Source organism: Amaranthus tricolor, chromosome 1 (assembly GCF_026212465.1).
Source record: "Amaranthus tricolor cultivar Red isolate AtriRed21 chromosome 1, ASM2621246v1, whole genome shotgun sequence".
In the NCBI taxonomy this organism is placed as follows: Eukaryota; Viridiplantae; Streptophyta; class Magnoliopsida; order Caryophyllales; family Amaranthaceae; genus Amaranthus; species Amaranthus tricolor.
In genome coordinates, this window is record NC_080047.1 from 38,401,092 (window position 1) to 38,428,906 (window position 27,815).

Below are 27,815 nucleotides of genomic sequence, written 5' to 3' on the forward strand. Positions count from 1 at the left end.
TCAACCCAATAATATATATTATCATGAAAACCAGCAAACCCAATAAAATTACCGCAGTTCTATCTGTGAGGCTTGGTTGAGGGAAGGAGGACTGAGGAGCAACTCAGATGAGAACTAAATTCCAACTGCAGGAAGGAATTTGGGACAAAGCAAAAGTATAAATGTATTGTAGCACTCCGAGATTTTTATGACGTTATTATTTAATATTTTAATAACTTTTGGAGTTTTTATTATACTAAATTATTTTTGAATTAGTTTTAATAAATTTCATTCATACACGAATTTAAATATTAACATAATTATATTAGAATATATATATATATATATATATATATATATATATATATATATATATATATATATATATATTTGCGATTACTAAAATAAAAAGGTTCGAATTAAAATTAATATTGTATTAAATTTGTGAGATTCCTCATAAGAAAATGAATATAAATAAATAAATAACTAAATAAATAAATAAAATAAAAGGATGAGTTAGGGTCTACTCCTTAGTCCCTCATTCTATTCACACGCTTCCCTTCCCGTTTCCTTCTTCCTTCTTTCTTTCCCTCCTTCCTTCCCTTCTCCCTCTACTGTGCCGCCAGGGCTGGCTGTTGTGCCGCCTTGTGATTGCCGGCCAGTTGCACGGCACCTCCTGCAAGATTCCCCAGCCCCTGGCCTTGGATCTCGACCCTCACCACAGCAGTTGCGCTGCGTTTTTTCCCAACCGGCAGCCACACCACAGTGAACGGCCGTCCACCCTTCCACCACCCGCAACCGCTTCACTCCCTGCGGCCAGAAACTAGCGGCTGTGACAGCAGCAGCCCTGAGCCGTGACTCCATCCACCACCACACTGACCACTCTTCTCTCCACCCCTTTCTCGTGTTCACCTCAGTAAGCCATATCCTCTTCCCTAATTGTTTTCTCTTGTTTTTAATTGAAATTGTTATCAAGTTTATGATTTTAGTATTATTTTCATTGAATCTTTTTGTGGGTAAGAGTTTGATTGATGAATTGAACATATTTATGATTTAGGGTTTGAAGTGTGATTAGAAATTATAGGCTGTGTGTTGATTGTGTATTAATTTGGTTTAATCTTATCATGGGTAATAGAAATGGTGTTATCCTTGAGCATGAAATAATTAGGGTTTGATTTAGAAATGAGATTACTAGTAGTGTGTGCGTTGTATGCTACTTTGGTGGTGTTATGATTAATTGAATAACATGAGTTGTTTTAAGACTTGGTTAATTATTGTTGTGATAATTAGTAATGATTTTGATTAAACTTGACTATAGTTATGATTTTGGTGGTCAAACCGGATAGATGCTAATTGTTGTGACTTGATTGTTGTGGATTACAAGTACTCTTAGTAAGTCGTCATTGAATTTATAAATACATAATTTTAGTAAGGCCATGATAATAATATCAACATATTGTAGAAGGTTGTTAAGTTACTTGTGGTGATGCTCGATTGTAGTCTTTCTAGCTCAAGAGAATGTAGCGAAAAATGTCGCAATCCGACCACTTTAAGAATTGTCATCATGTCATATTAGTGTTATATTTAACATTACGAGACTGTGAATTGTTGTTTTATTTTTAAGATAATGTGAATCGTTATAACTCAAAGTTAGTTGATGTAAGGAAATGGTTCACATAATCCTTTTATTCTTTTGTCGATGGAAAGACTTATGTTATCATTGAACTAACGATTATGATTGGTATTGAATGTGTTGTGTACGTGCTAGAAATAATTGAAAACTTGTCGTAAATGAATGATAGTGGTTACTTTGGCTTTTAGTTGGTATGGCAAAGTAGTTAACGGAACTTATTAGTTCTATTCGTAACTTGTATAGGTTCCTAGTTCATAAGAGGAAAGTGGAACCTTAGTTGGGTGACTTTTGTAACATTTAGTCGTGCAGTGACGCTTGCAGGTACGTACACGCAGTAATTAACTATCATATTCATTGTTTCAAAGTACTATCAATATTTCGTGATTTTATGCATCGTATTAGAAATTATAGAGCGCCGAAAAGTAAACTTTGCTATCGAATAGTCATAATAGTGGTATGGGCAAGTAGAATGAAAGCACTAGGAGACTATGAGAACAAATTCCTAAATAGTAGAGCACGAACTATGTTTGCGTGTGGTATCGAATTGATTCCCTAGTTATTGAGCCTTGATTTTGATTAGTTGGCGTGAATCAACTGGATTTATGTCCAGTTGATGTAGTAGTCGCCTAGGTGAGATTCGACGGGATCACCGTAAGGGGTATGAGCATACTTTTGTCATTGGGCACTGAGTGGCCGATACCGCCCCTTGACCGAGGTGTTACCATGCGGGGCTTGCAAAACCCAATATGGTGGCCTTTTCATTGGATTGGTACACCAATGTGTTAGTTTTTCCCGAAGATAGGACCCGAGAGGGTCAGTTGGAGGGGGTATGAGCTCATACTTTGCTATGGGCGCCGGGTGGCCGATAATGCCCTTGGCCGTGTCACTGCCATGAATAGAGAAACGATCCACTACTTTTGAATATACTTCGAGGGATTAGTTGTTGAAAGAGAAATCATGAGTAAATATAAGTGTTTAGACAGATGAGTAGATTCGTTATTGTTGTGCTATGTCGTCGTCTATCCCCTTGTTTTATGATTCTAATTGTTATAATTTCATTGATTACTGATGTGTTTCTGTTTGTTGTTGTTTGTTCATGACTCTATGATGTTCCTGCTATGATACATTTGGCTATGGTCATTATGTTCAGCAGCAGGAGGATCATAATTTGACATAACAGGTATAGGAGCTTCTTTTGCATTACATACGGGGGAAATGAGTGAGAATCTTGAAGAGTACAATAATCTTATTGCCTACGTATAGTTTCTTTTTAATTAAGTTGGTTATGTCTTGAGTTTGAGGCACATGTCCTCCTTTATATAAGTTATTTTTGCTGCGTTGTTTTTTTTGTGGCTTGTATGTTTAAATAGTTTATCATTCTCGTATCTTTCTTCAAACCCAAGCGTTTACATTGGAATCACGATCCATGCTTAGCATGTCGACCGAAGATTATGCGATGATCATTCCGCCGTGATATTTTGTTACAAGGCCGATGATGCCTCTTTTCTATTATGTTTTATTGATCGTCGAGTGCGTCAAATTTTAGGGCAGATGCTGCCGAAATTCCCCCATAATCTTGTTTGGAGTTTTCTAATCCCTTTAATTAAATCAATCAAACTTTAACCATTTATTTCTTTATTCATTTTATATTTTATTTTATTTTTAATGTAACACTCGAATTTCCTCTGTTCCATTGCGGTTTTGGTTCCGTATAGAGGGCCTGAAATTCAGGGGTGTTATAGGTGGTTACCAGGCCAGTGATTCCTATTTTAAATGCTTCGTGTTTCTTTAATGATCTTTTTTGTAGTTAAACTATTTTGAGAGTATGGGTAGACTTGGGGGTTAGGTGCATTTTACATGTTCATGCATATTGATTATTATTGCATATGCAATTATATGCCTATGAGTATGATCTTTGCGGTTATTCTCTATGATTATGTTATGGATATGGATGTGACATAACAATTGATATTTTATAGTAGTAGTTTTGAACATGTATAGCAATTTTAAAGCAAGTATTGCAATTATGTGTTATGTATAAGCTATCGCTATACAAATATAAAAGATGAATATTTGAAATCTTAGCTAGTTTGTGGCATCTTGTACTTTCATTAAGGGTGATGCTTATATAACCTTAGCTTTATATGTTTGGATATACACACACACACACACACACACACACACACATATATATATATATATATATATATGTATATATATACATATATTTATGTGTATTTTTCTTAACATAAACTAGTATGTGTATAATATCGGTTGATTATGTGCTTTAATTTCACTCTTTAGTAGTTTATTTTAATTTTATTTAGACAAGCTTATTAGTTCATCTTAATCAAAAAGAAATCAAATGATAATGAAATTCTTTTTGATTACTTTTGTTGTGGTGATGATACCAATTGGTGATTTTTGACTAAGTTATAAATTGCTAAAGTTACAAGGGAAATGTAAATTGATAGCAATTTTCAATTTCTATTTAAGTGTTGGACTTTTTAAGGCTAAATATGAAATGATATTGTAAAATGTGTCTAATATAACTCTGAGTAATTTAATGTCAAATTTTAGGGTAGATGCTGCTGAAATTCCCCCACAATCTTGTTTGGAGTTTTCTAATCCCTTTAATTAAATCAATCAAACTTTAACCATTTTATTTCTTTATTAGTTTTATATTTTATTTTATTTTTAATGTAACATCCGAATTTCCTCCGTTCCCTTGCGGTTTTGGTTCCATATAGAGGGTCGGAAATTTAGGGGTGTTACATGTATAAATACATTCGAGTACATTTTACTTTTGCCTTGTGGGGGTATTTGAGTCATTGTATATCATGCATTGAGGGGAGAAAAGAGGGAAAGGGGAAGGGAAAGATTATGAGCGTAAAAAAAAGAGAGTGCACTTTGTTTGTTTAGAAGCAAATGACAAATGAAGAAAAATAAGTGTTTTTCTTAAAATTTTTCCACTTTATGAGAGATTATACTCTTAACAAAAATTATTTACGTCTTCACTTCAAACTCCTCCCCCGAAATCCCTCAAACATAAATTTTTTATTCTTTCAAATCTCTTTGTTTTCTTTCTTTCTATCTCTCTCTATTTAAATACTACATTGTTAGTGGTTTATTATTTTAAAATTTTCAAATATTAATTTTTGAAAATTGTAAATGATCATTTTGACATACGAATGCATATGGATATATGATAGCCTAATAGTTTCATCCTGAAACGAAGATCTCATCTAAAAATTTGTGAATTTAGGAAAAACTAAGTGATGAGAAAATATTTCAAAAACTTTGTAACTTATTTGTTGACTCAAAGTCGACCCAACTCTAACTCAAGTTGACCCAAAAACACCCCAACGTATAATAAATCCAACCCGAAATTTGCCCATCTGACCGGCCAACCCATTTCATAATTTGATCGGAAAAAAAATTCGAATTTCGTCCTTTTTACTCTTGAAGTAACCAACATTCCCAAAGTCATACCAAATAAACTTCAATATCAGCATTTTAGGCAAATTCACCCACTGGTTCGTCAGAAAAGCCAACCCATTTCTTAATTTGAATAAGGTAAATTCCCCTATCGTTTAATTTTCAATTCGTTATTAATTACTTAACCCTAAAGTCCAACATAAGTTGATAATCATTAAATTCCGATGTCTACGCTACTTGCATTTCATAGAATCAGATTGAAATGAGAATTTTATAAAATATTTTTAAAATGTAATCCCAAAAGACTTTAAATTGAAAAGAAACAATATCTACTTCATGGTGTGGTTATGGGCAGTTTAAATTTCTACTAAAAGAGCTTTATTTTTCTGAATTGTTGAAGAAAATGAGTGATTTGGTTTCTGGGTCTGATCCATCGGGCAGCGATGAAACAAAGGGCAGTGGGTTTGATGCTGCCCGGATTCAGGAGGTGAAAGCATGGCTGATTTCTCAGTTTGATGCTGTTGGTAAAGATGTGCCCGAATTCGAGTACACTCCGCGCAGTATTGCACATTTGCATAATATAGCTACTGTTTCTCAAGCTAAGACCCAAGCTGCTGGCATTGTTGCCAATGATTTCCGTCAAAAGGCGGCCGAATATCGCTCCCAAGGTCTGTCCTTTTCCTTATTGTTTGTAATATAGTAGTTTTATGAGTATTGTTTTGTAGGGTGTATGTTTAGTTTGCAATGGTGGAATGCTAATTGATTCTTGATTATGTTGGATGGTTTTCTCTCACTCTATCACTTGTATTTAGTAAATGATTCTAGTTTATGTTGAGTAGTTTCTTCTCATTGAAACACTTGTATATTGTATCATGTGCATTGAAACACTAGTTTATGTTGAGTAGTTTATGTTGAGTATTGTTCTGTAGGGGATTTGGATGTACCGATCTTACCTTTGTTAGCGATAACAAACTAACATAGAGTATGTCGTTTGACTTTATTTTTTTTAGCAAACATCATTTGCAACCTACATGAACAAGAAGTGGTCATGTTTGATGAGTCAACTTAATATAATCTATTATAATCTATAAACCAAAATAATATTAATTTTTTGCCTCATCAAAATAAGGGACATGGATGTCTAATTGGTTAATTGTCTAATTAGTTAAATTATGTTCACTTTGTGTACTGCTTATTCTCATACATTCTTCCTTCTTAGGTTAGTTCATCATTAATAACTCAAGTCATAATAAATTGGGGGAATGAGCTTTAAAAGTGATGTTAAAACAGTCTAGATTTTTTAAGTATTGGTCTTTGTTTGATATGTGGATTGATGAGGTAGAGGCTGGAATAGAAGAAGTATATGAAAGAAATGCCTTGGTTTGTTGTTTTCGCTATGCTGATTATTATGAGAAGTTTGATTAGCTGCAAGGATTAGAGAGCTATTGGAGAATGTGGGCTTGGCCCAAGAGAGTTTGCCATCAAGCATAGTGGGTTCAGCACAAGTTTTGGCAAATGTTGCTAACTTATTGAACATAAGGGACACTGAGTTGAGCAGGTGAGTGTTTCATGAGATTAACGACTTTCTTTATGTCTTCAATTTATTGTTGTTACTACTTTGAGATGCCTCATTAGAATGTGTGTATTGTAGTTTCCTTGTGGGAAGGGGAGATCTTTCTCTGAGAAAGTCTGGAGTTGAGGAGAAAAGGGCAAAGGTACAAAAGGAGTCTAAGGTGCTCCTTGATTATACACGGAAGGCTATAGCAAGGCTCACTTACTTGAAAAGGTACGCTGCTGGTGACATCTTTCAAAAATGTCAAGAGATTGTGCTGGATTAGTTTTGTGTGATATTTTTGCAAAAACTATGTAGTTAGCACTGTGAAGTCTTCTTTGAAGAGATCTTTGTAACTGATTTGGTTTAATTGTCTTAGAATACTTGCTCAATTGGAAGATGAAGTAGCTCCTTGTGAGGCTCAAATTGAAAACTGGAAGACGAATTTGCCTCTCCTGGTTTCAAAAGAACGAGAATATAATCAGAGATATTCTAACTACAAGGTAGTTTTGTATCACTTGCTTGTTGCTACTAAACCTAGTGATAACTTTTATTTGCTCGGGCCCAAGAATATTTATATTTGCTAGGGCCTAGGGATACATTAACAATATTTCATTACCCCAGTGCCATAACTAGCTACCACCTCGTGTGGGGTTTGGGACTTGGGAGGATCGGATGTACAGATGCTTACCCTTGTTGATCATAAAACTAACAAAGGGAATATACTTGTTTCTGATTGACCCTGGTAGCTAACGTCATGTGCAACTTGACATTATCTCAAAAAATAATAAAAAAGCGTACATGATTTAATGAGTCATTTTACTTTAGTTCATTATAATCTGAAACCAAAGAACTATAAATCTTGGACCTTATCGTAATAATGGAGATTGCTAGGGCCTAGGAATATAGTAAGCATATACTTTTTTTTTGGGGGGGGGGGGGGGGAGGGAGGGTTTTTTCTTGTCGTAATTTTTGTTCTTGAACATGAAACTGGATTGCTTTTAGAGTGTTTAGTGAACTCTTATGTCTGAGGTGGGCCTTATTTTGGGAGGGAGGGTTTTTTCTTGTCCTAATTTTTGTTCTTGAACATGAAACTGGATTGCTTTTAGAGTGTTTAGTGAACTCTTATGTCTGAGGTGGGCCTTATTTTAAACTTTTTTTTTGCTTCATTTAATTTGTGTAACATGTAAGAAACTCATGCTACATGTATAAATCAACATGGCTTTGTGAAACAGTAATAGATACTGCTGTTTGTCTCTTATTGAAATCTTGGGATCCATTTTTCTTTTTTACCATGTTAGTACTCAATTAGTTAATGGGAGGCTTAAATCATATGAGTACGTTATTATGAAATCGATGAGGATGATCATGTAATACACGATTAAATTTTTGGATAAACAAATCAAATTGGAGTAAATATTAGGAATATAAAGACATTTGATGATGGATCAGCTATTGACATTATATCAGAGATAAAGCAATTTTGCTAACAGTTGAAGGATTGTGGAGGTAGCATCTAGCAAGTGTTACGACATATTTTGCTCTCATTGATGAATTGACACAATAAAAGAAATGATTTCATTGTGATTTTAAGATTTTTGGAATAATATTTAAGATTATAGCTGAAAATATGACCTTTCCTATGCCTCTGCATATGATTTGTCAAGTTGCTTGGTTTTAATTTTGTGAGGGCTTAGTGATGAAACTTAAAATGGTATACATATTTGAGGTTTTGCTATATTGTTATAGGAGTATGTTTTACTCGTTGATGTGCCCCCTCGAGTTAATGAGAGTTGAGATAGTTAACGGCAAGTTTTATTTTAGTTCCAAAATTTTGAATCTTTTAATAGGAGTAAATAGCTAAGATTTACTATTAAAGTTTATAGTCTTTTTCACTGTCTGGTAACTGATAAGGTGTTTTCGGCCTTTCGCCACTCTTGTGTGTGCAGGCACTACTGAATCGTGTAGGTTACAGCCCTGAAATCAGCCATGGGGTACTGGTAGAAATGGCCGAACACAAGAAAGAGTTGGAGAAGAAAACTTTACCCATTATTGATACTTTGAAAAGCTACCAAGACTTGCCTCCTGTAATTCTGTTTTCTCTTGCTGCTATATCATGTTTCTAAATTTTGAGTTACATTTATTACCTTTTATGCTTTTTTTTTTTTCCTAAATTTATGCTATATTATACCAGGATAAAGCATTGGCTTCTCTCGCCATTGAAGACAAGCGAAGACAGTTTGCTGCTGCGGAGAAATATCTTGAAGAGGTCTTGCAGTCTGCGCTTTCTGCAACAGATTAAATTCATCTCTACCTTATGCCATGTTTTAGTTGGTTTTTTTTTCGAAGAATGTCAACTTCTACCTTGTTGATGGTATTGTATTCGAGCCTAAGTCAAAATTTGGTGTAATACAACTTATTAAGTATACGATGAGGGTTTTTACTATTCTTGAGCGCCTAAGTGTAGGTATTTGTTAAAGAATGAAATTGTGTTTGGGATTTACTAAGCATGTAGTGCAACCCTCATGTTGGAAAGTTCGCGCATTTGAATCTCTTAGTGTTGGGTTTAACATCGATTCAGGATTGAATTTTTTGTAATCCGGTGGTTTTACAGATTTTAGCTCATTAAAAAAAAGAATTATGATTATAGGGAACTGATGGGTTGTGAAAACTTTTTGGATGCCCTGATAAAATCCGTTTTCGACATCTTTCAAATTCTAAGCATCAAAACTACTCAACATTCTTCATTTTTACTAGTGTGTATACGCTTGAATCCTTATATGAAATGATCCTCTTCTTTTGGCTTATAGGACTTATCAATGTGATGAGTGATTATGTTCCTTTAGATTGTTCAATAGATAAAAGAGCAGCAAGATCACTGGACATATTTATTCAATAAAGCGCATACGCTAAAAAAACTTCAGTATGTAATGAGGATAGTGGTTCCACGACAACAATCTCTATTCTCTGGTAAGTGATAATCTTTAATTTACCAATTACAATCAAAAATGCCTAATGGCAATACCTCAAAACATGTGTAAAAATCTAAAAGTAAAAGTGAAAACCCTATTTTTATCGAGAGATTATTTATCTAAACCATAATGCACAAAGCACATAGAAATCACGTTTTCACGGACAATAGTCAAGATAGTTGTAGTTTTGAACTGCACTCAAACAAGATTTGAGATTGTCTCACTTCTTACGAGCCACAGGTGCAGCAATTCCACCAACAAGAAGTCCAACGGCAGTTGCAGTAAACCAGTAATGCCTATTCCAACGACACCATTTGCATGCAGCAGCACGAGAAAGCAGTAAGACAATTGTCAAATGAGGAGCAACTCTGATGTTATTTGGGAAGTGGAGGATCAAAGTTCTTACCTCTGGCAATTTTGTCTTCAATGTTTTTCTTCAGGGTTAATGCTTGCCTCCAGTCAGGCGCAATCTGAGATAAGAAAAGTTTCAACATCACTTTAAGCTAAAAATTATAGTAAGAGGAGCTCAGCCAGTATTAATTTATGCTAAAAGTAATAACAAAGGTAATCAAGAATGAACACATGACATCAGCCATTCAATCAGGGGTGATCAAGGCTAAGCAATTCGAGTTTTCTGCATTCCTGATTAGGGTTGTTCTTTTGATTTCGCTATATTTCTATTTTTGGTTGTGGTTTGATCTCTCACATTAAGTGTCTCAATCTCATACACAGACTCATTCTGCCTCTTCATCTCATCCACACATCCTTTCCGTCCACTTTTTTTTTGTTTTGTTCTTCTACTACAAATTAAAAGGGCAAATTTTCCTTGTTATAGCAAAATCAAAGGGACACATGGAGTACAAATTATCTCATTAAAGAGATAAAATTGATAAGAAAAATAAACAAATATTTATACCAAGCCTACATTATAGAACTAGAAATATACCTCAAGACATTGATCTACAAGTTGCCTACTTCTCGTAAAATCACCACTTTTGTAGTAACTACTGAAAACTAAGACTCAAACTGTGAAGATTGAAGAACGAGACTGAGTTATGAGAATGAGATTGAAAGTTGGAAGAAGATGAGAAATGAAGAAGTGGACAAAGTAAGCAAGAAAGTGAAAATAACTAGGACACAAACTTTATTCTTCTTTCTAGACCATTATATTACCCGAGAAAAACAAGGGGAGGTGGGATGGAGGGGACTCGGAATGAATTTATGCACTTTAAACCTACATTGTCAAGCACTTATTACAATTTACAGGCATGAACCGAAACTTTATAAAATGGAGAACGCATGAAGTCTCCCAATCTCATACACAGACTCAATCTCCCTCTTCATCTCATCTACACATCCTTTCCGTCCACTTTTTTTTTTGTTTTATTCTTCTACTACAAATTAAAAGGACAAATTTTTCCTATTATAGCAAAATCAAAGGGACACATGGAGTACAAATTATCTCATTTAAGAGATAAAACTGATAAGAAAAATAAACAAATATTTATACCAAGTCTACATCATAGAACTAGAAATACACCTCAAGACGTTGATCTACAAGTTGCTTACTTCTCGTAAAATCACCACTTCTGTAGTAAGTATTGAAAACTGAGATTCAAACTGTGAAGATTGAAGAACGAAACTAAGTTATGAGAATGAGATTGAAAGTTGGAAGAAGATGAGAAATGAAGAAGTGGGCAAGGTAAGCAAGAAAGTGAAAATGAAAAATTGAGCACTTGGCGGCACATACAATTCAACAGTAGAATACTAGGGTTGGCTTATTTACAAATTGCAACAAAGGGTCAACGGGTCACCGGGTACCCATTATAAAATAGCTTGCGGCCCATCACTCGATCCGGTTAAAGCGGGTCGGGTACCCGACCCGTAATTTATAATATTTTTAATTTTTGACCCGCCATTTAAGGTGCTGGGCGGCGGGTCAACGGGTCGGATTTTTTTGAACAGGCCGGAGTGCTACAATAACAATAAATTTTAATGTTATTTTTGACTATTATATGTGATTCCCATTATTATGAAATTGTCGCACGTAAAATTTTCATTACAACTTAATAGGAGTACATTATAAATTGATAATAAATGATTAAATCCTTAAATGATAATGAATTTATAAAAAAAAAAAAATTAATTAGAATATGACAAATAAAACCATAAATTCATCATGTTATTTTTCTAGTTAAATTATATTATATTAATATTTTCATTACCGTTCCCTCAATTTAATGTCAATACTATTTCAAAACGTTTTAAAGCCAACCTAACATTACCCATCTTTTGAACTAATTCTTCTTCAAAGTATCAAATAAATATATACACTAAACAATTTTTAATCCATGCCCTATTTCAAACCAAATATTTTTCACCAAAACAAATCATGTGAAACAATACGTTTTATCACCCAATTACAAGCCAACCCAATATCATATGAATTGATACTTAACCAAGCAAAATCAAACCGATTACTTAGATGAATACCTCTAAAAATAAGCAAGCGAAAGTATATTCACGAGTAACTACTTGTACATAATCATACAATAGTACTCAATAATGAGTTAATGACAACATACAAGGTCAAGGCTTTAATCTCGACCTATACACAATCCAAAATTCGTTGCTAAGAAAAATATACCTTAATTAACTTTGTCTTAAACTAATTTATAAATAAGAGAATTAATTCTAATAATCATCCAAATAGTATCCTATGTATTAAGAATAATGTACATGTGGAAAGCGCATATATCCACAATAAGAGATCAAGAACGTATTTAATTACACATTTATACTAGTGATTAAAATAAACAGGATATTGCTTAATTGGAGGTGTCTGAAGAGGTAAGATGGCGATCCATCCACAAAATGTCGCCCTGTGAGTTATGAGAGTATCATTGGATATTAGGTTGACTTGAACAAGTTTTTATTCCACTAAGAATATATCCACCACAGACACTCATCTGCATACGAGGATGTATTTTTGACAGCAATACCTATAACATTTTTAAAATTCATTAATTTATGATTATAGATTACTCATCATGAAGCAATTAGTTAACTACTCATTCCGTCTGAGATTTACTTGTTACATACACGAATTCTCACGGAAGAATTTTTCTAACATTACAGTACGTAACAGTATGTTTGAATTCATTTTTTAGAGTGAAGGGAGGGGAAGGGAAAGGGAGGGGAAGGGAAAGGGAGGGGAGGGAAGCGAAAAGGAGGGGAGGGAAGATTAGTGTGTTCCTTTCTAAATCTTTCTAATGTTGAAAGAATTTATTTTGTTTAAAATGTTAAGGCGTTTCCCTTTGGTCGCCTACTGGTAAACAAATGAAGGATATGTAGTCCCTTCCTTTCTTTCTCCTTCATGTCCTTCCGTTTCCCCATTCAAACATAGTGTAATTGTTTAATAATTTTTCTAACCAAATGTCAAAACAAGAGAAAGGCATAAAAATTGCGATATTCTCAATCCAAGAGCCAGTTTTTCTTTTGTCAATTATGCATGCATACTGAAAGAGGCTGCATTAAGAAAGGAATGATGTTCATGCATAGATCATTAAGACAACACCGAACTATCCTAAGTGTATATAACAATGTGAATAACATTTGTAAATAAATGCATAGGAACAAACAGAGAGTGAAAGTTAAAAGACATCTCGTTTACTCAGCAAACATATTCAAACATAAACTATTTTGAAAACAAAGTGGACATCTCAGACCATTTATAAAATAACTATAATAACACGAGTTAAAGCCAACCGTATGTTCACATTTAAATATGAATTATGGGTCCCACTTAGAATATTTAAGTTAAACCGCTTTTAGGACCGCCGGTGTTCTAGTGATAAAGAAATAAATAACAATTACGAAAATAATAAACCAGTAGAAGTCTTAAGGTTTACAACTCGAGAACCTACTAGTCTCATCCGAAACTAATTAATGTTCAATATAAAAGCGTACTTGCAAAATAAAATTAAAAAACAATAAAGTTTATTTGACAAAAATAACATAAGTCTACAGGTTCTACTGCTTGATTCCTCACACTAGCCCCACCTGCAAGTCAACCTGTTAAAGAACATAAACCAATACACGTCAGAGACTTCATACAATGCATTACAAAGTGGTAGTACATGATTAAATCTATAAATGGTATGAATTTATAAAATAAAAAAATTAATTAGAGTAGAACAAATAAAACCATGAATTTATCATGTTATTTTTTTAGTTAAATTACATTACACTTATATTTTCATTATCGAACCCTCAATTTAATATCAGCCAACCTAACATTACCCATGTTTTGAACTAATTCTTCTTCAAAGTATCAAATAAATATATGCACTAAACAAATTTTAATCCATACCCAATTTCATACCAAACATTTTTCACCAAAAACGAAACATGTGAAACAAAATGTTTCATCAACCACACATTTTTACCAAAACCGAAACATGTGAGCAATATGTTTTTATCACCCAATTACAAACAACCCAATATCACATGAATCAATACTTAACCAATCAAAATCAAATCAATTGCTCGGGTGAACACCTCTAAAAATAAGCAAGTGAAAGCATATTCACAAGAGACTATAACCATTCAATAGTACACGATGATGAGTTAATGACAACAAGATCAAGGCTTTAATCCCCACCTATACATAATCAAAATCGGTTGCTAATAAAAATATACTTTAATCAACCTTGTCTAAAACTAATTTACAATTAAGAGAATTAATTTTAATAATCATGATATTAGTCTCCACTGTTTGTTCCTATCTATTAAGAATAATGACACGTGTGGAAAACGAAAAGCCCCGCAAAATAAGAGATAAAGAGCGTATTTGATTACATATCTATAATAGTGACTAAAACAAACAGGATATTGCCTAATTGGAGGCGTCTGCCATCCACAAAACATCGCCCTTTATGAGAGTATCATTGGATATCAGGCTGATTTGAACAAGTCTTTATTCCACTAAGAATATATCCACCACAGGCACTCATCTGCATACGAGGATGTGTTCTTGATGGCAATACCTGCAATATTTTTGAATTTATTAATGTTAATATATCATTATTTTTTACTCATCATGAAGTAAATAGTTTACTACTCGTTCCATCTGACTATCTGAGATAAATCTGTCACATACACGAATTCTCATGGAAGAATTTTTCTAACTTTTCAGTTCCTAACATTATGTATGAATAACATTTTTTGGAGGTAAGGGAGGGGAGGGAAAGGGAAGGAAAAGGAAGGGCAGCGAAGGGAAAAGGAGGGGAGGAGAGACTAGTGTGTACCTTTCTAAATCTTTCTAACGTAGGAAGAATTTATTTATTTTGTTTCACAATGTGAAGGTGTTTCTCCTCCTAATTTCTTTCCCTCCATTTCCCTCTGGTCCCCTACTGGTAAACAAATAAAGGATATGTAATCCCTCCTTTTCCCTCTCCTTTCTTTCCTTCCATTACTCCTCATCCAAATATAGTGTGATTATTTTGATGATGTTTTCACCTAATAGTCAAAACAAGAGAATGGCATAAAAATTGCAAACAGCACAAACGACGAAAAACTGATGAAAAGTGGGACATTACCTGATATTCTCGGAGCCAAGGCTCCGATATTTGCAATCCAAGAGCCAATTTTTCCTTTTGTAAATTATGCATGCAAATTGCAAGAGGCTGCATTAAGAAAAGAATCATGTCCATGCCGCAATATACCAACCATGTGTTTCTTTCACATGTTATCAAGCACACAACTTAAGTCTATTTACCATATAAATTCGCTCAAGATATTCCAAAGCCACATATATGTTAAGTTGCCAAACACATTCTCATAATACGTTAATGTTGTGCAAAAAAAAGAGTTACTTCCTGTCACTTTTGCCTAATTACATAAACAACATCAATTAGATTTAAGTTTCTTTCACAAAGTTTTTGTTCAACTATGATAGAAAGACATGAATGGGAAGGGATGTTGGAGCTCTAAGCCCGAAGGATTTGGCTCATTAAAATAGGAAGGAATATAGGTTCCTCCATTTCTCTTGCCTTTCCTTCCTCACATTTTTTAAAAATCAAATAAAGGCAAAGTCCCTCATTCTCACTGTTCCGCCAAAATCCATGGGAACATACTACTAATCATCTTTAAAATATTAACAAGTAATGTCTATCGCTTTCTTCATACCAACGGGTTTGGCATTCTATTTTTGAACAAAGTATTTCTAAAATGCTCATGCGTTAGTTATCACATAAACAATGCAAAGCTCACTCTGCATTTTTGCAAGTGGCTGCTTTTGAGACTCAAGCCTATGAGTATGACCTTTCCACTCACACATCAAACTTTTGTTGTTAGATGTTATGAATTTTTGTTGATGAGTAGCATAAACCAAAATAACCCAAATTCTTTCAAACCGTTTTAAATCATGCACTAGTTAACAATGAAATGAAATCACCCACATACTAAATCCAATGGCAAGCAAAATAAACTAATTACTGAAGAATCAAATGAAAACAAAAGGTTTTCACAACTAGAGTGTTGAATTTTTTTCCAAGAATAAGCATGCGATACTTAATTCAGATAAATAAAGACACTGAAAAATAATACGAGTAATTCTTCGCCTGCTCTAGGCCTCAACATAAAGAATCTCACTCGTTTCAACATGATAACAATTTCAGGAAGATGTTTCTCTCCTCAAACCGAAAAGTTCAAAGCAAGATTCAACCAAAATCATCCACAAATGCATTTGAATTTCAAAAATGGCATCCCAAATATAACCTAATATTTTGATGGTCTACACAAAACAAAAAGGAAAGTAAGTCCCATACAAAAGAAGTTAACATATCATACATTGCAAGGCAGTAAACACAGGCCCAAAACTGACATATTATCTAGTTAGAGAACACTTTCAGCCTCAGAAAATTTCATGATAACAAACCTGGAGATATTGGTGATAGATTGCAAAAGAGGCAGAATATGATAGATGTGGTAGTAACTTTTGCAATATGCTCCAGACATCCAGCTCTGGAGCAGCAACAATTAAGCTGTAAATAATCCAAACAGAAATATGTAAGCTAAATATGTTTTAGATAATCCAAAGAATGATTAGGAGAAGTGTTAAATTAAAACACCTAGAGAAACCCTTTTCTTTCCATGAAGTAATAAGCTCTTCTGAAGCGATTTCTCCTGCATTAATTGATTTAGAATTCATGGAATTTTTATTGGTTGTTTTGCTTGAAGTATCAACTAATGCCTTGTTTTCTTCCGTGGAAGCGTCTTCTTCAATGATATCTGGCTGATTTTCCACAACAGTTACCTGCCAATAATCTGTCCTGATTAGTAGCAGAAACGTATTGCTGGAAATTAAACACACTAGTTTAAAGAGCTGTAAATTCTACCACGTTCTGAGCTTTTACATGGCTTCCATTTTGAGCAGGGCATAAATCATTGAGACAACAACGAACAATCCTAAATATATATAACAAGGTACAAAAAATGTGAATAACAATAGTGAATTGGTGCATAAAAACAAAGAATGAGAGTTAGAAAATATCTTTTAAACTCAACAGACATTCAAACAAATAGCTATTTTGAAAACAAAAGTGGAGATCTCAGACAATCTATCATAAAACAACAAATAGGACAAATACAATTACCTCTTGCATATATCATCACTGAAATTAAAGATCCTCACTATATCCATAGGATAAGGTGCAACACCAAGATGTGTGTTACAAATATATCCAAAGCCTGAACAAAAAGAAAATCTGTGAACATATACAGACTATAGCAAATTTGAAAAATAAAGCATTCACTTGCATAAATAAATCTGTTACTAAAGTATAAATATAAGGAATAATTCACAAAATGGGAAAGAGTTAGTGCACCGAGTTGCTGGTATGAATTTGGCACTACATAGAGATACTTTATAAATAGCTATATCCCTTGAAATATACAATATCAAGAAACAATAAGCACCCCTTGAGAAATTATCTACTTAACAGCAGTCTAATGAAGGGCAAAAATTACCATCCTCTCATTGTCAAATTTAAAAATCACCGAAAAAACAGATCAAGATGTGGAGATGAAAACATCACAGGGAGAAAAAGTATCTATATTCCATTCTCAAACTTGAATATCACCCAAGACACAAACCATCTATAAAAAGTTTAACCTACATACACTCATGCTGATGAATCAATCATTTAAATACTCAACAGTATTGCAATGTCTAAAAGACAATTAAAACTTAAGTGCAAGACTGCATTACAAAAAGGCCAAAAAAAACCTTTAAATCTTGAGAGAATCAAGATGAGGAGTCATGACTTATCACCGCAAAAGACAAGTTGTATACAAAAACTAAAACTGGCAACAAAATATTAAAAAATATACGGAAACACACAACAGGTACCTCCTAAACGTTCTGCTACAGCCCCAGTAACAATCCCACTAACCATGTCTACCACCAAAACATCGGAGTGTGCAGTGACATTGGCCAATGAAAGCAGAAGAGACAAAGAATCTGATCGCAAGCACCTGTTACACAAGACACAAGACAAGACAGGTAAAATAATCAGAAATATACTACCAACTAAAGTTATAAATCCCTCAATAAAACCAATCAAAAATATGTACAAGTAAATATAGTAGCATAAATACACCTAGAAAATAAAAAAGATTTTGTGATACTCAAAAATTTAGATATACTACAAGGGAAAACTAAGGTGCATAGTATGCTATTTAACTACTATAATACAATCTGTACAACACAAATTTGGCAGATTCATTTTAATATTCTTCCGGTTCATTGGCTTCTATGGTTGAGCACTTCTTTTACCAACAATAATGTTAGTCATAATACCAACATTACGGGGTCGACCACTTTGCTTATGAACAAATTCTAATTCCTATCCTATAAAGAATTAACAAAAGGAAAGGAGTCCAACCACAGAAGTCATAAAAATATGTTGCCACAAATACAACACAAATTCTTGTGAGACGTCCCCTTTGAGAGACCATCTCTAATTGTATTGGCCCATAAAGAAGAATGTCAAGTAAGAGTAGGCATTAAGCTTTAATGGGCTGGGCTTGAGAGACGGTCTCTCAGGAGACCTGCTGCAAATACAAAACTACAAGTATTTTGTAGTCACTTGATGATTTAAATCCATCATCCACTGTTACCGTACAAGTGTAAGAGCTTCAAAAACCTTCCTAGTCTAAATTCAAAATGCTCATTCAGATGCTATAGATGAAACACTCAAAACCTACTTTACTTAACTCCCCTCCTCCTCATTACCTTTTAATTAACCCCAAGAAATGAAAATTTATGACTTGCGGTCTATAGTATTCTCAAAATTACAACATTTATTTGCATCAGTGTAAATTTGTAATCTAGTATTTACCTAATAACAATTTATGACCAAAAAACTCTAGCCGTGGAAATGCAATAGCATCATATCTCCAAAAAAGCTCAACATATTAGGCTAAAATTCTTAATTATGTGAAGACTTAGTCAAAAAATGACTTTTGCAGTCAATGCGGATGATTTGTGGTAGTCTAGACCTATTGCACACATTACAAGCTCACAAACCTTTATGTATGGATATAAAAACTATGAGCTCACAACTATGTAAATATAATTAAATAGAAAACTTAGTAGAGAGATCCCAAAATGGCCTCGCACATCACAAACAAATATCCATATTTTTGTTGACACAACTCATGGAAATCCAAGTACATTTACACGGGTGCAACACTTCACAACACTACCACAATAACCTACACAAATTTTATTCAACAAGCAACATGTCAATAATAAGGAATAGGCATTCTATCAAAAAATTGCATCTTATGGTAACAGGCGAGTCATAGAGGAATTTAAATCTATCGAATACGAACAGACATTACTTGCATTGTAAAGATCTAAACATCGTGTTTTAGATTAGTTCAAAGAATATTTCATAGTTTCGAGCAACATCTTACACTAAGACAACCACATCATCCTCGTTATCGCATCATAACCATAACCATGACCCAAACCATAATTTTGCACTATGGCAATAGAATTAAAACCAAAGAAGAAAACACGGGAAGTAAAAGATACTATAGACTATAGTTTTAAAATGAGAGGATAATGGATGAGATAAGGAGAGTGGAAAGATTCTTCAAATGCTTCCTCTTTCAATATGAAATATACAACGTAGATGAAAGAGCAAAGAAGAACAAGAGAGAGAAGTAGGAATGATGACAAAAGTATTCAAACTTTTGCATCAATGTTTTTGGTGTACCTTATCCCTTATTTCAAAAAATTACAAGTATAATATGCAATACATGATTCTGCATGATTTTTTAAACAAATATTCCATATTTGATAATCAAATAATGACTCATGCTAAGCTTCAAGTATTAAAAATTGTCCATGCAAGTTTCTGCTAAGGTAAGACCATTTCTTGGCATTGGGGTAAATGCAATGGCGGTGGTATCCATCTAATTGCGTAAATTTTGGACCCAATTTCATGAAATGAAGAAAATGATGGCCTAGATGGTACATTGGAGAGCTTAATACATTATCGAACCTTAGTTTCAAGCTTCTCAGTTTTCAAGGAATTTTAACCAAATATAACTGTTTGCAACAACACCTTATCCAATATTCTTATAAACTTGAAATTAATAACAAGATAGTGTTTGTCCAAACTAAAACATGACAATCTCAATCACACTATGAAAGGAATTATATTTGGACAAACAATGGAAAAGAGAAACCAAATTGAATTAAACTGACAATGCACATTACACAAAGCACAAGGTATCACTGGTAATACAAACAAAGATGTGGGATCAACTGATAGCACTATAGGCTTCTAACAAGCATGTACGCATTTTTGTAAGATAAATCATTGGCATATATCATCCAACAGAAAGCTTAAAGAATTGCAAGAAAATGTTGCTTGAAATAATGAAATGAAAGTCAAGGAGTATTGGCATTACCCTATTTTGGTAGGAACCTTCCTGAAGTATGCATCACATATGCTAAAAGAATCATATAAGTATGTTAAACTCAAAATTAACATATCTAAAAAATGAAGTAAGCCAAAGAAAAACAGTTGCAATACCCACCTACGAGCAAATGGACGCCTAACCAATACCGTAGGAGCATATTTTTTTTGCTTACGAAGCCGATACTTTTCCTGCAGCAGCTGACAGATAATCAGAATGTTTCACAATGGGAAAATGACTTTGAGTTAAAATCGATTATAAAGAACCTGCGAAAAAGAAGTCTTCTTCTCAAAAGTCGTGCTATGGGCGATCAAAGCTTCCACGATTTGGCCTCCTGTTGCACCCTGTCTGCACAAGACGAATGAAATTTCTGAGATTGCAACAAAAATAGAACTTCAGAACTTAGTTCTAAGAAGTTCGTCTATGCGCACATAAGGCAAGCACCTTGGACAGACGAAAGTTGGGCACCTTGATCGGTCCAAGGCGATATGAGTTTTTAAGGAGCGGGCCTTGTAATGTGTTAGAGAGCATCCACAAGTTATGTTTCTCTTCTTAGTTTCTCTTTTCTTCTTTATTTCTTATTTTCTTTTGGGTACTTTTTATGGTCTTCATTTTAATTTTCCTGTGTTTTAGGGCGTGTTCTTATCTCCTTAAAGCGCCTCATACCTTTCAAAACTAAGCTTTAAGGATAAGTTAATACTAGCAACTAAAAAATACGGTTTCACATTACTCTATTTTTTAGACATCCAAAATTTTTCTGTTTCTGTCTATGATTATGATACAATCGAGTGTGAACTTTCACAAACTATAAAAAAACATACAAAATTGTGGATCTATTAATACACATCGAACAAAACTAAAAAACAATTTAAAAGTGTCTAAAGAAAAACTTGAGTTCCATACAACTCATAATAACACAAGTTGTCATAGAAGATTATAGAACCACAAAGCACCATTGTGGCTAGGTAATACATCAAATACTCAAATATAATAGTTCTAATGATTTGTGACAGCTTACTCCATTTCAAAACACCAACATCATGAACCCATCAAAATGGTTCAAGTCAAGTGAAACATTGTTACAACTAATTGGTTATAAATATTCAGTGAACGAGATAAAACTAATCACAAGTTATGAAGTTACATCACTTTCGAATATCTAGCTCCCTTATAACCAAATCAAAAAATAATATGATCAATACTCATTTGACCATCCGAAAGAAAATCTACATCTAACATTTGTCGTACTTGATAATACAATTATCTCAAGATAAATTATTCATATATGCCGAACCATTTCAATCAAGCAACGTATAATTCTCTCTAAACAAATTGTCCCTAGAGAATAATAAATTGAAATAATCTTACCTTCGCATTTCATCTATGTCATCCCCGGTGAGACTTTGAGCAGTGTTGTTATCAACTAAAGCTCTATTGTCCTTCAATTCCTCACCGTCCTCAACTTGCTCATTTTCTCCATCCTGAATATTATTACCTAAAATAAGGAGAAAGCAAAGTAAGAAACAATAAGTCATTACCAACAACGGAAAAACTTAAAGACACAAGTTTTAAATCCATTGAAAAATCTAAACAAATGATTGCAAACCGTCAAGTAGCCCAAACACATTCTTGAGGAATAACATCTAATATGAATAACAACCAAAGTTAGTTGACTAAGAATTTTCATATTTTGACATTGAAGATTCTATGTCACGTTGAAATGTGATATCATGACCAGGTCAAACTGTAACATAATGGAGTAAGGCTATTACAAAGTTATGGGACTTTATCCCACATCAGTTGTATGGGCAACTAATGTGAGATTTATAGAGTAAATGAGCTCTCTCACCTACTAGGCTAGTCTTTCGGGTAAGTTCTCTCATTGGTATAAAAATGGTATCAGAGTTGACACGTAGTGGTGGCCTACGAAATGATGGCTTGGGTAAAGCCACCCGTGACCAACGAGGATCCAACTCGAACGATGACCTGATTTAAGCCAGTCGTGACCAAGGAGGACGTTGGGCCTTACGGGGGGTTCGAACGTAATGGAATGGATTGGAAGTCATTACAATTCCACATCGACATACGCAACTAATGTGAGGTTTATAGAGTAAATGAGCCCTCTCACCTACTAAGCCAGGATGATTTCTCTTGTTTGCTTAATAGTACAAACATAATAGGAGCTTTGTTTAGTTGCCTGATAATAGTCCAAATTATAATCTTGAACAATCCCTAATTCATACCAAAAAATACATTGTGCATTTGCAATTGTGCAAATGGAATATAAAAAATTCAAGACTAAAAGGAAAAAATATGCAAATAAATTTATCTCTTAAAAACCTGTACATTTATCTCAACATAAGTTTTTGTGGCCCAGACAACATCAAGATTCTAGAGAGCAATTACATACAAATCTTAAATACTCCCTCAAAACAGCTCGAAAATTAAAGTAAGAGCAACTTTATGTACTTGTTGTAGCAAACTCCAAGGCACATATAAAGAAACAAATATGCAAATTAACTAGTTACTAGATAATAACAAGGCTACGACTCACCAAGTAATAATTATACTCACATCTCACCTAGGTAGCAAGAAACAATAAAAGTGAAGGAAAAAAATAATAATAAATGATAAATTTATATAAAAAAAGATCTCTTAGAGCATGCTTAAATAATAACACACTAAAAAATTAGGTCTACTCTCAGTTGATAATTCACTTTCCATAAAAGTCATGAGTTCGATTCTCAACTGACCCTCGACCCTAAAGCCCACCTAGTAGGCTGTAATCCAAAAAACAAGATATAATAGATGACAATGACCTCAAAAGATAGATTACAGATTCAATAAATCTACAGGAAAAAAAAAAGAAAATTCAAAGCAAATATACCCAATCCTACTTCGTTTGGTACAACGCGAATAAGATAAGGTCCATCTTTCCCATTTTCAACTCGAAATAGCGAGCCAAAAGGACAACCTATTATTGGACGCAGAGAATAATTTTGCTTGCCAATCTTCAAAGTCCTGCAAAGCTAACTCAGATATTGAAATGTTCAAAATGAGAAAAATTTATTGATTTAAAGAATTCATGATAAAACTTACGCGGCAGCTGAAAGGCGAGCGAAAACAACACGCTCGCCATCGTTAATATCAAGCAACACACTGCAACCTTGCCATGTCAATCGATTTGAATTCTCCATGAATACGATAGTACAAATGCTGAAAGAGCACGAATTAGGGTTATTCGAAATAAATAAACTACTTTCGTATCAAATGTTGGATTTTAATCCTTAAATCCTGATTTGGGGTTTTTTGCATGAGGCATTTGCACAGTATAAAAAGGGTTCTTGACTCGGTTTTCAAACAGGCAAAAGGTAACAAAATTAGCTTCTCAAATTCACCATATTTTGTGAAATTATGAAAATACCTTTGAATTCATTTTTTTAAAATACAATCTAAATATTAAAAAAAAAAATCTTTTAAAAAAATTTGTAACTGAAACCGAATTACACAAAAGGAGGACATATGCCTCAAACTTAAAATATAAACAACTTAAATGAAAGAAACTACATGTAGAGTCAATAACAATAAGATTATTAAATACTTCAAGATTCTCACTCATTTCTCCCCATAGGCAATGCAAAGCAACTCCATGACCTATAAGGTCTATCTACATGATCCCCACTGCTTTACGTAAGATCATATGACAAACATGTCATAGTAGGACCATCAAAGACGAGGCATCAACAAAGAAAACAAACAGTACACGTCAATAACTAACAATATGTTATCTATATAACCACCTATCAATATCAGCATAACAACCACGAAATAGAGGTGACATTTTAATATGTAAGTAGCAACTCTAATTACTTCTTATTTCAATATACTTCTTAATGCCTTCATTATCTTTCTTCTCTTCTTTGATTTTATGCATTCTCTAATGTGATAAGAGGCCACCATACTGGGGTTTGCAAGACCCACATGGTAACACCTCAACTAAGGGCAGTGACGACCATGCCCGCGCCAATGACAAAGTATGATCATACCCTTGTACAACGACCATATACAAATGATCACCTCTAGGAACTAAACCAACTAGGGTACCAATTGTTGGAGTCACGATAAACAACCAACTTGATATCTCATCAATAAGGGAGTCATTCCCATTACAGCTAATCAATTTCACTACTCCATCAATAAGGGACGCGTTTCCATTCATAAAACATAAAACAAAACTTGTCAATAAGGGAACCATTCCCATTCTATCTCATATAGTCCAACATTCCAATCTTGCGACATCAAAAATCATTTTCTACCATATCTACATACCAATCCACACTTGAAATAGCAACTTAATAATGTTTCAGCAAATCATAATCAACCAGGGGCGATTCTAGGGCTATGCGGGGTGTCCAACTGCACAAGGCCCCAAACCAAAAGCGCCTCATATTAAAAAATCATAGAATAATATACTATTGTGGTAGAATAATTGGTAAAAGTTTGACTTAACATATCAAAGGTCATATGTTCAAAACCTATTAATTACATTTATTCTTTCCTTCTTTATCTTTTTTCAAAGCAACTCTTATACTTCCAAATATCTTCTCTTAACTTTTACACATTCATCAAAAATCAATTATCACTAACTTAATTTATAAAAATAATCAACTATTTTTTAATTTTTCAAACCTTCAAAATTATACTCTTTTTATTATTAGTCATTAATCTATTATTATTTTTCTCTTCCATCTTAACATTAGAGATGAAAGTCTAATTTTAACAACTTGATTTAAGTTATTTTTATAATAAATATTAATAAAATTAGAAATTGTGCTGAGTTTTTATTTAATTCTAGTACTTAAAATTAATATTGTGTTGCTTTTTAATTTGTTTAAGAAAATCTTTCTTTTTAATTATGAAGGGGCTCGATTTAGAAATTTATGAAAAATAAACGCGGCCTCGGAATTGTTTGCTCTGCCCCTGTAGTTAACATAACTCATATAATATTGTTACTCAATGAAAACATATTCCAAGAACATGCAAGGGTTAGCGACAGCGTGTAAGTACCCGCAACTGCAAGACAACAAATCGCATCTGTAACACCCCGGCCCCTCGGACCGCTGGTGACTACTCATCGAGACTGTAGACTAGCCCCACAAACCAACACAAGTCTTTCCAGCGCACTTTGGCCTCACTCGTGCGCACCCGGGAAAACTTCCCAGGAGGTCACCCATCCTAAGATTGCTCTCCACCAAGCACGCTTAACTGTGGAGTTCTTAGCAAATGGGCTCCTAGAAAAGAAGATGCACCTTGTTGATATGAGTAGTCTATCAATCCTTTTTCAAGCTAAATCTGGGGTATTACAGCATCAATCACTTCGAAAGAGATTCTTACGCCCCCTTTATAAACCAGACACCTATACAAGTTTAAAGTAAGACTAGTAAGTCTACTTGACTTCATTTAAAAGCTACTTTCTCTAAGAAGTACCCCACTACACTACCATCCTTACAAGTTACAACTCATCTGAAAACGCACTCTAAAGTCTAACCATACACACAACATGTTTACTCATGAACTATACCATTAATTCAATCTAACCATAACATTAGTTTTCATTCAATTCTAAAACAAGGTATATTCAAGAGAGAAAGATTCAATTCATTCACTTTGGCAATAAAACAAGACTATGTGTACTTAATTCGTATAACGTAATGGTTACACTTGTTTTTAATGACTTAACTCATTATGATGATAATTTTCAATCAAATTTGAAACATTCCTCAAGGTTTGAAGCGACAAAGAATAAGAACAAAGCAATTAGTAGCTTAGAAACTCATAGCACTAATTTTCTATGATTTGGCCACATTACACAACTTGGAACAACAATTGAATAAACTAACGATGGCAATTAAACATAAAAAATGTACCCACAATTAACAAATTCTTCAACAAAGACAATTAACCACCAAACAATAACAATAATCATATCCATCACCATACACATAATAAAATTAACATTTAACAACTATTAAAAGTGACATACAACCCAAACTATTTCTAACCATCAACACCATCATTATTAAACAATAATAACACTTATCAAAAGCTTCTATAAAGCTGTCCTAACACCAAAATACATAAAAGTAGTACATACTACCATTATTTTTATCCTTGATACAAACCGTAAATATTCAATGGGAAAAATTATCAGAAACCACCTAGAAAAAGGTTACTTTTGTGAAAAACTACCTAGAACATTTTTCTTGGTCAAAAACTACCTAGAAAATTTATTTTTGTTGTCAAGGAGTACCTATTAACGGTTACCATCCAAAATTTGTTAGAAAATCAAGATTTAAAAAAAAAAAAAATCAGAAAAATTAGACTTTAAGTTCATAGATTCATGTTCCATTTGACCTTGATTTGTTCGATTGAAACCCAAAAAATCGAATTCATTCCGGTTAACTGAGACCATAAACAATACCCCTCCAAACTAAAAACTTGCAAAACTCCACTTCTGTCAATAAAGCTTAATCATGACCAAAAAAAGAAAAAAAAATCAACCAAATTCGGCATAAACCATAAAGTTCGGCAAGCTAGATAATATCTCCCATCACACAACATTGAACCAACAAATTAAGGCAGTCCTTTCGTGGCAATGATTTTTTTATTTTTCTGATTTTTTCTTTTTTTATTGTCAAGTCATGATTTACTAACGGAATTTTGGATACTAATCGTTAGTAGGTACTCTTTGACAAAAAAAATAAATTTAAATTTTCTAGGTAGTTTTTGACAAAAAAAAATATTTTTTACATAAAAAAAATTTCTTTTTTAGGTCTAACAATTTTCCCTATTCAATTTACACTTCTAACACTTACCCATTACTAACTTAATTTAAACTAAGAAACATGAAGATACCCAAAACTTTATAATGAAAACACTAATTTAACAAGAACAAAGAGCTCACAAAAATGAGGAAGAAAAGGGGCGCGACGGGGGCTTTTTGGGCGGTGGCAGGCAGCGTCAAGGGGTGGGTTGCGTGCGGCGGCGGCTGTTGTCAGGCTGCTGGCTGGCGGCTGGGCTGTGGTATGAGGGAGGGAGGTCAAGGAAGAAGAGAATGTGAGGGGGAAGGAATTACTGTGCTGTTGGAAGGAAAACGTGAGGGAGAGGGAGAAGCAGTGCCGTGCGGTTATTTGATGAACCAAAGAGAAGTAATTTTCATATTAATACCCTAACTCTACCTTAA

The 27,815-nt window shown here is 33.7% G+C and overlaps 2 protein-coding genes across 13 annotated transcripts; one reads left to right on the forward strand and one right to left on the reverse strand.

Annotated features, from left to right (window-relative positions):
- Window positions 1-500: 500 nt before the first annotated feature.
- LOC130817354 (AUGMIN subunit 1-like) lies at window positions 501-9,146 on the forward strand. 9 transcript variants are annotated; one of them, XM_057683039.1, is made up of 9 exons: window positions 501-895; window positions 1,856-1,933; window positions 2,763-5,188; window positions 5,451-5,718; window positions 6,476-6,608; window positions 6,702-6,836; window positions 6,982-7,105; window positions 8,552-8,689; window positions 8,797-9,146. In XM_057683039.1, exons 4-9 carry the CDS (start codon window positions 5,454-5,456, stop codon window positions 8,902-8,904), a joined length of 903 nt encoding a protein of 300 aa, XP_057539022.1. In that variant the 5' UTR covers window positions 501-895; window positions 1,856-1,933; window positions 2,763-5,188; window positions 5,451-5,453; the 3' UTR covers window positions 8,905-9,146. The 9 variants fall into 9 exon arrangements, with proteins under 9 accessions (XP_057539022.1, XP_057539047.1, XP_057539007.1 ...); XM_057683064.1 differs by having other exon boundaries at window positions 5,492-5,718; XM_057683024.1 differs by having other exon boundaries at window positions 2,763-2,792.
- Window positions 9,147-13,340: 4,194 nt separating this feature from the next.
- On the reverse strand, window positions 13,341-27,773 carry LOC130817403 (uncharacterized). 4 transcript variants are annotated; one of them, XR_009043779.1, is made up of 15 exons: window positions 25,640-27,447; window positions 23,672-23,788; window positions 23,460-23,593; window positions 21,941-22,067; window positions 20,839-20,920; window positions 20,693-20,763; window positions 20,564-20,605; window positions 17,988-18,112; window positions 17,233-17,326; window positions 16,975-17,044; window positions 16,708-16,892; window positions 16,515-16,620; window positions 15,175-15,261; window positions 14,884-15,094; window positions 13,341-14,622 (listed from the first exon to the last, which is right to left on the reverse strand). XR_009043779.1 is itself a non-coding variant. In XM_057683097.1 (15 exons), the coding sequence occupies exons 2-15, from the start codon at window positions 24,199-24,201 to the stop codon at window positions 14,521-14,523; spliced, it is 1,356 nt and encodes a 451-aa protein (XP_057539080.1). In that variant the 5' UTR covers window positions 24,202-24,253; window positions 27,537-27,773; the 3' UTR covers window positions 13,342-14,520. The 4 variants fall into 4 exon arrangements, 3 of the variants coding, with proteins under 3 accessions (XP_057539080.1, XP_057539092.1, XP_057539075.1); XM_057683097.1 differs by lacking the exons at window positions 14,884-15,094; window positions 25,640-27,447 and adding exons at window positions 24,188-24,253; window positions 27,537-27,773 and having other exon boundaries at window positions 13,342-14,622; XM_057683109.1 differs by lacking the exons at window positions 14,884-15,094; window positions 25,640-27,447 and adding an exon at window positions 27,537-27,773 and having other exon boundaries at window positions 13,342-14,622.
- Between the last annotated feature and the right edge of the window lie 42 nt (window positions 27,774-27,815).

Excerpts from the sequence above, each read along its gene's own strand:
- LOC130817354 (XM_057683039.1), top strand. The coding sequence starts at position 5,454 with ATGAGTGATTTGGTTTCTGGGTCTGATCCATCGGGCAGCGATGAAACA. Across the intron at positions 5,719-6,475 it reads GGCCGAATATCGCTCCCAAG|CTGCAAGGATTAGAGAGCTA; the intron begins GTCTGTCCTTTT and ends AAGTTTGATTAG. Across the intron at positions 6,837-6,981 it reads AGGCTCACTTACTTGAAAAG|AATACTTGCTCAATTGGAAG; the intron begins GTACGCTGCTGG and ends TAATTGTCTTAG.
- LOC130817403 (XM_057683092.1), bottom strand. The coding sequence starts at position 25,707 with ATGAGTAGTCACCAGCGGTCCGAGGGGCCGGGGTGTTACAGATGCGAT. Across the intron at positions 20,764-20,838 it reads AGAAGACTTCTTTTTCGCAG|GAAAAGTATCGGCTTCGTAA; the intron begins GTTCTTTATAAT and ends CAGCTGCTGCAG. Across the intron at positions 15,262-16,514 it reads TCTATCACCAATATCTCCAG|CCTCTTGCAATTTGCATGCA; the intron begins GTTTGTTATCAT and ends TTCTTAATGCAG.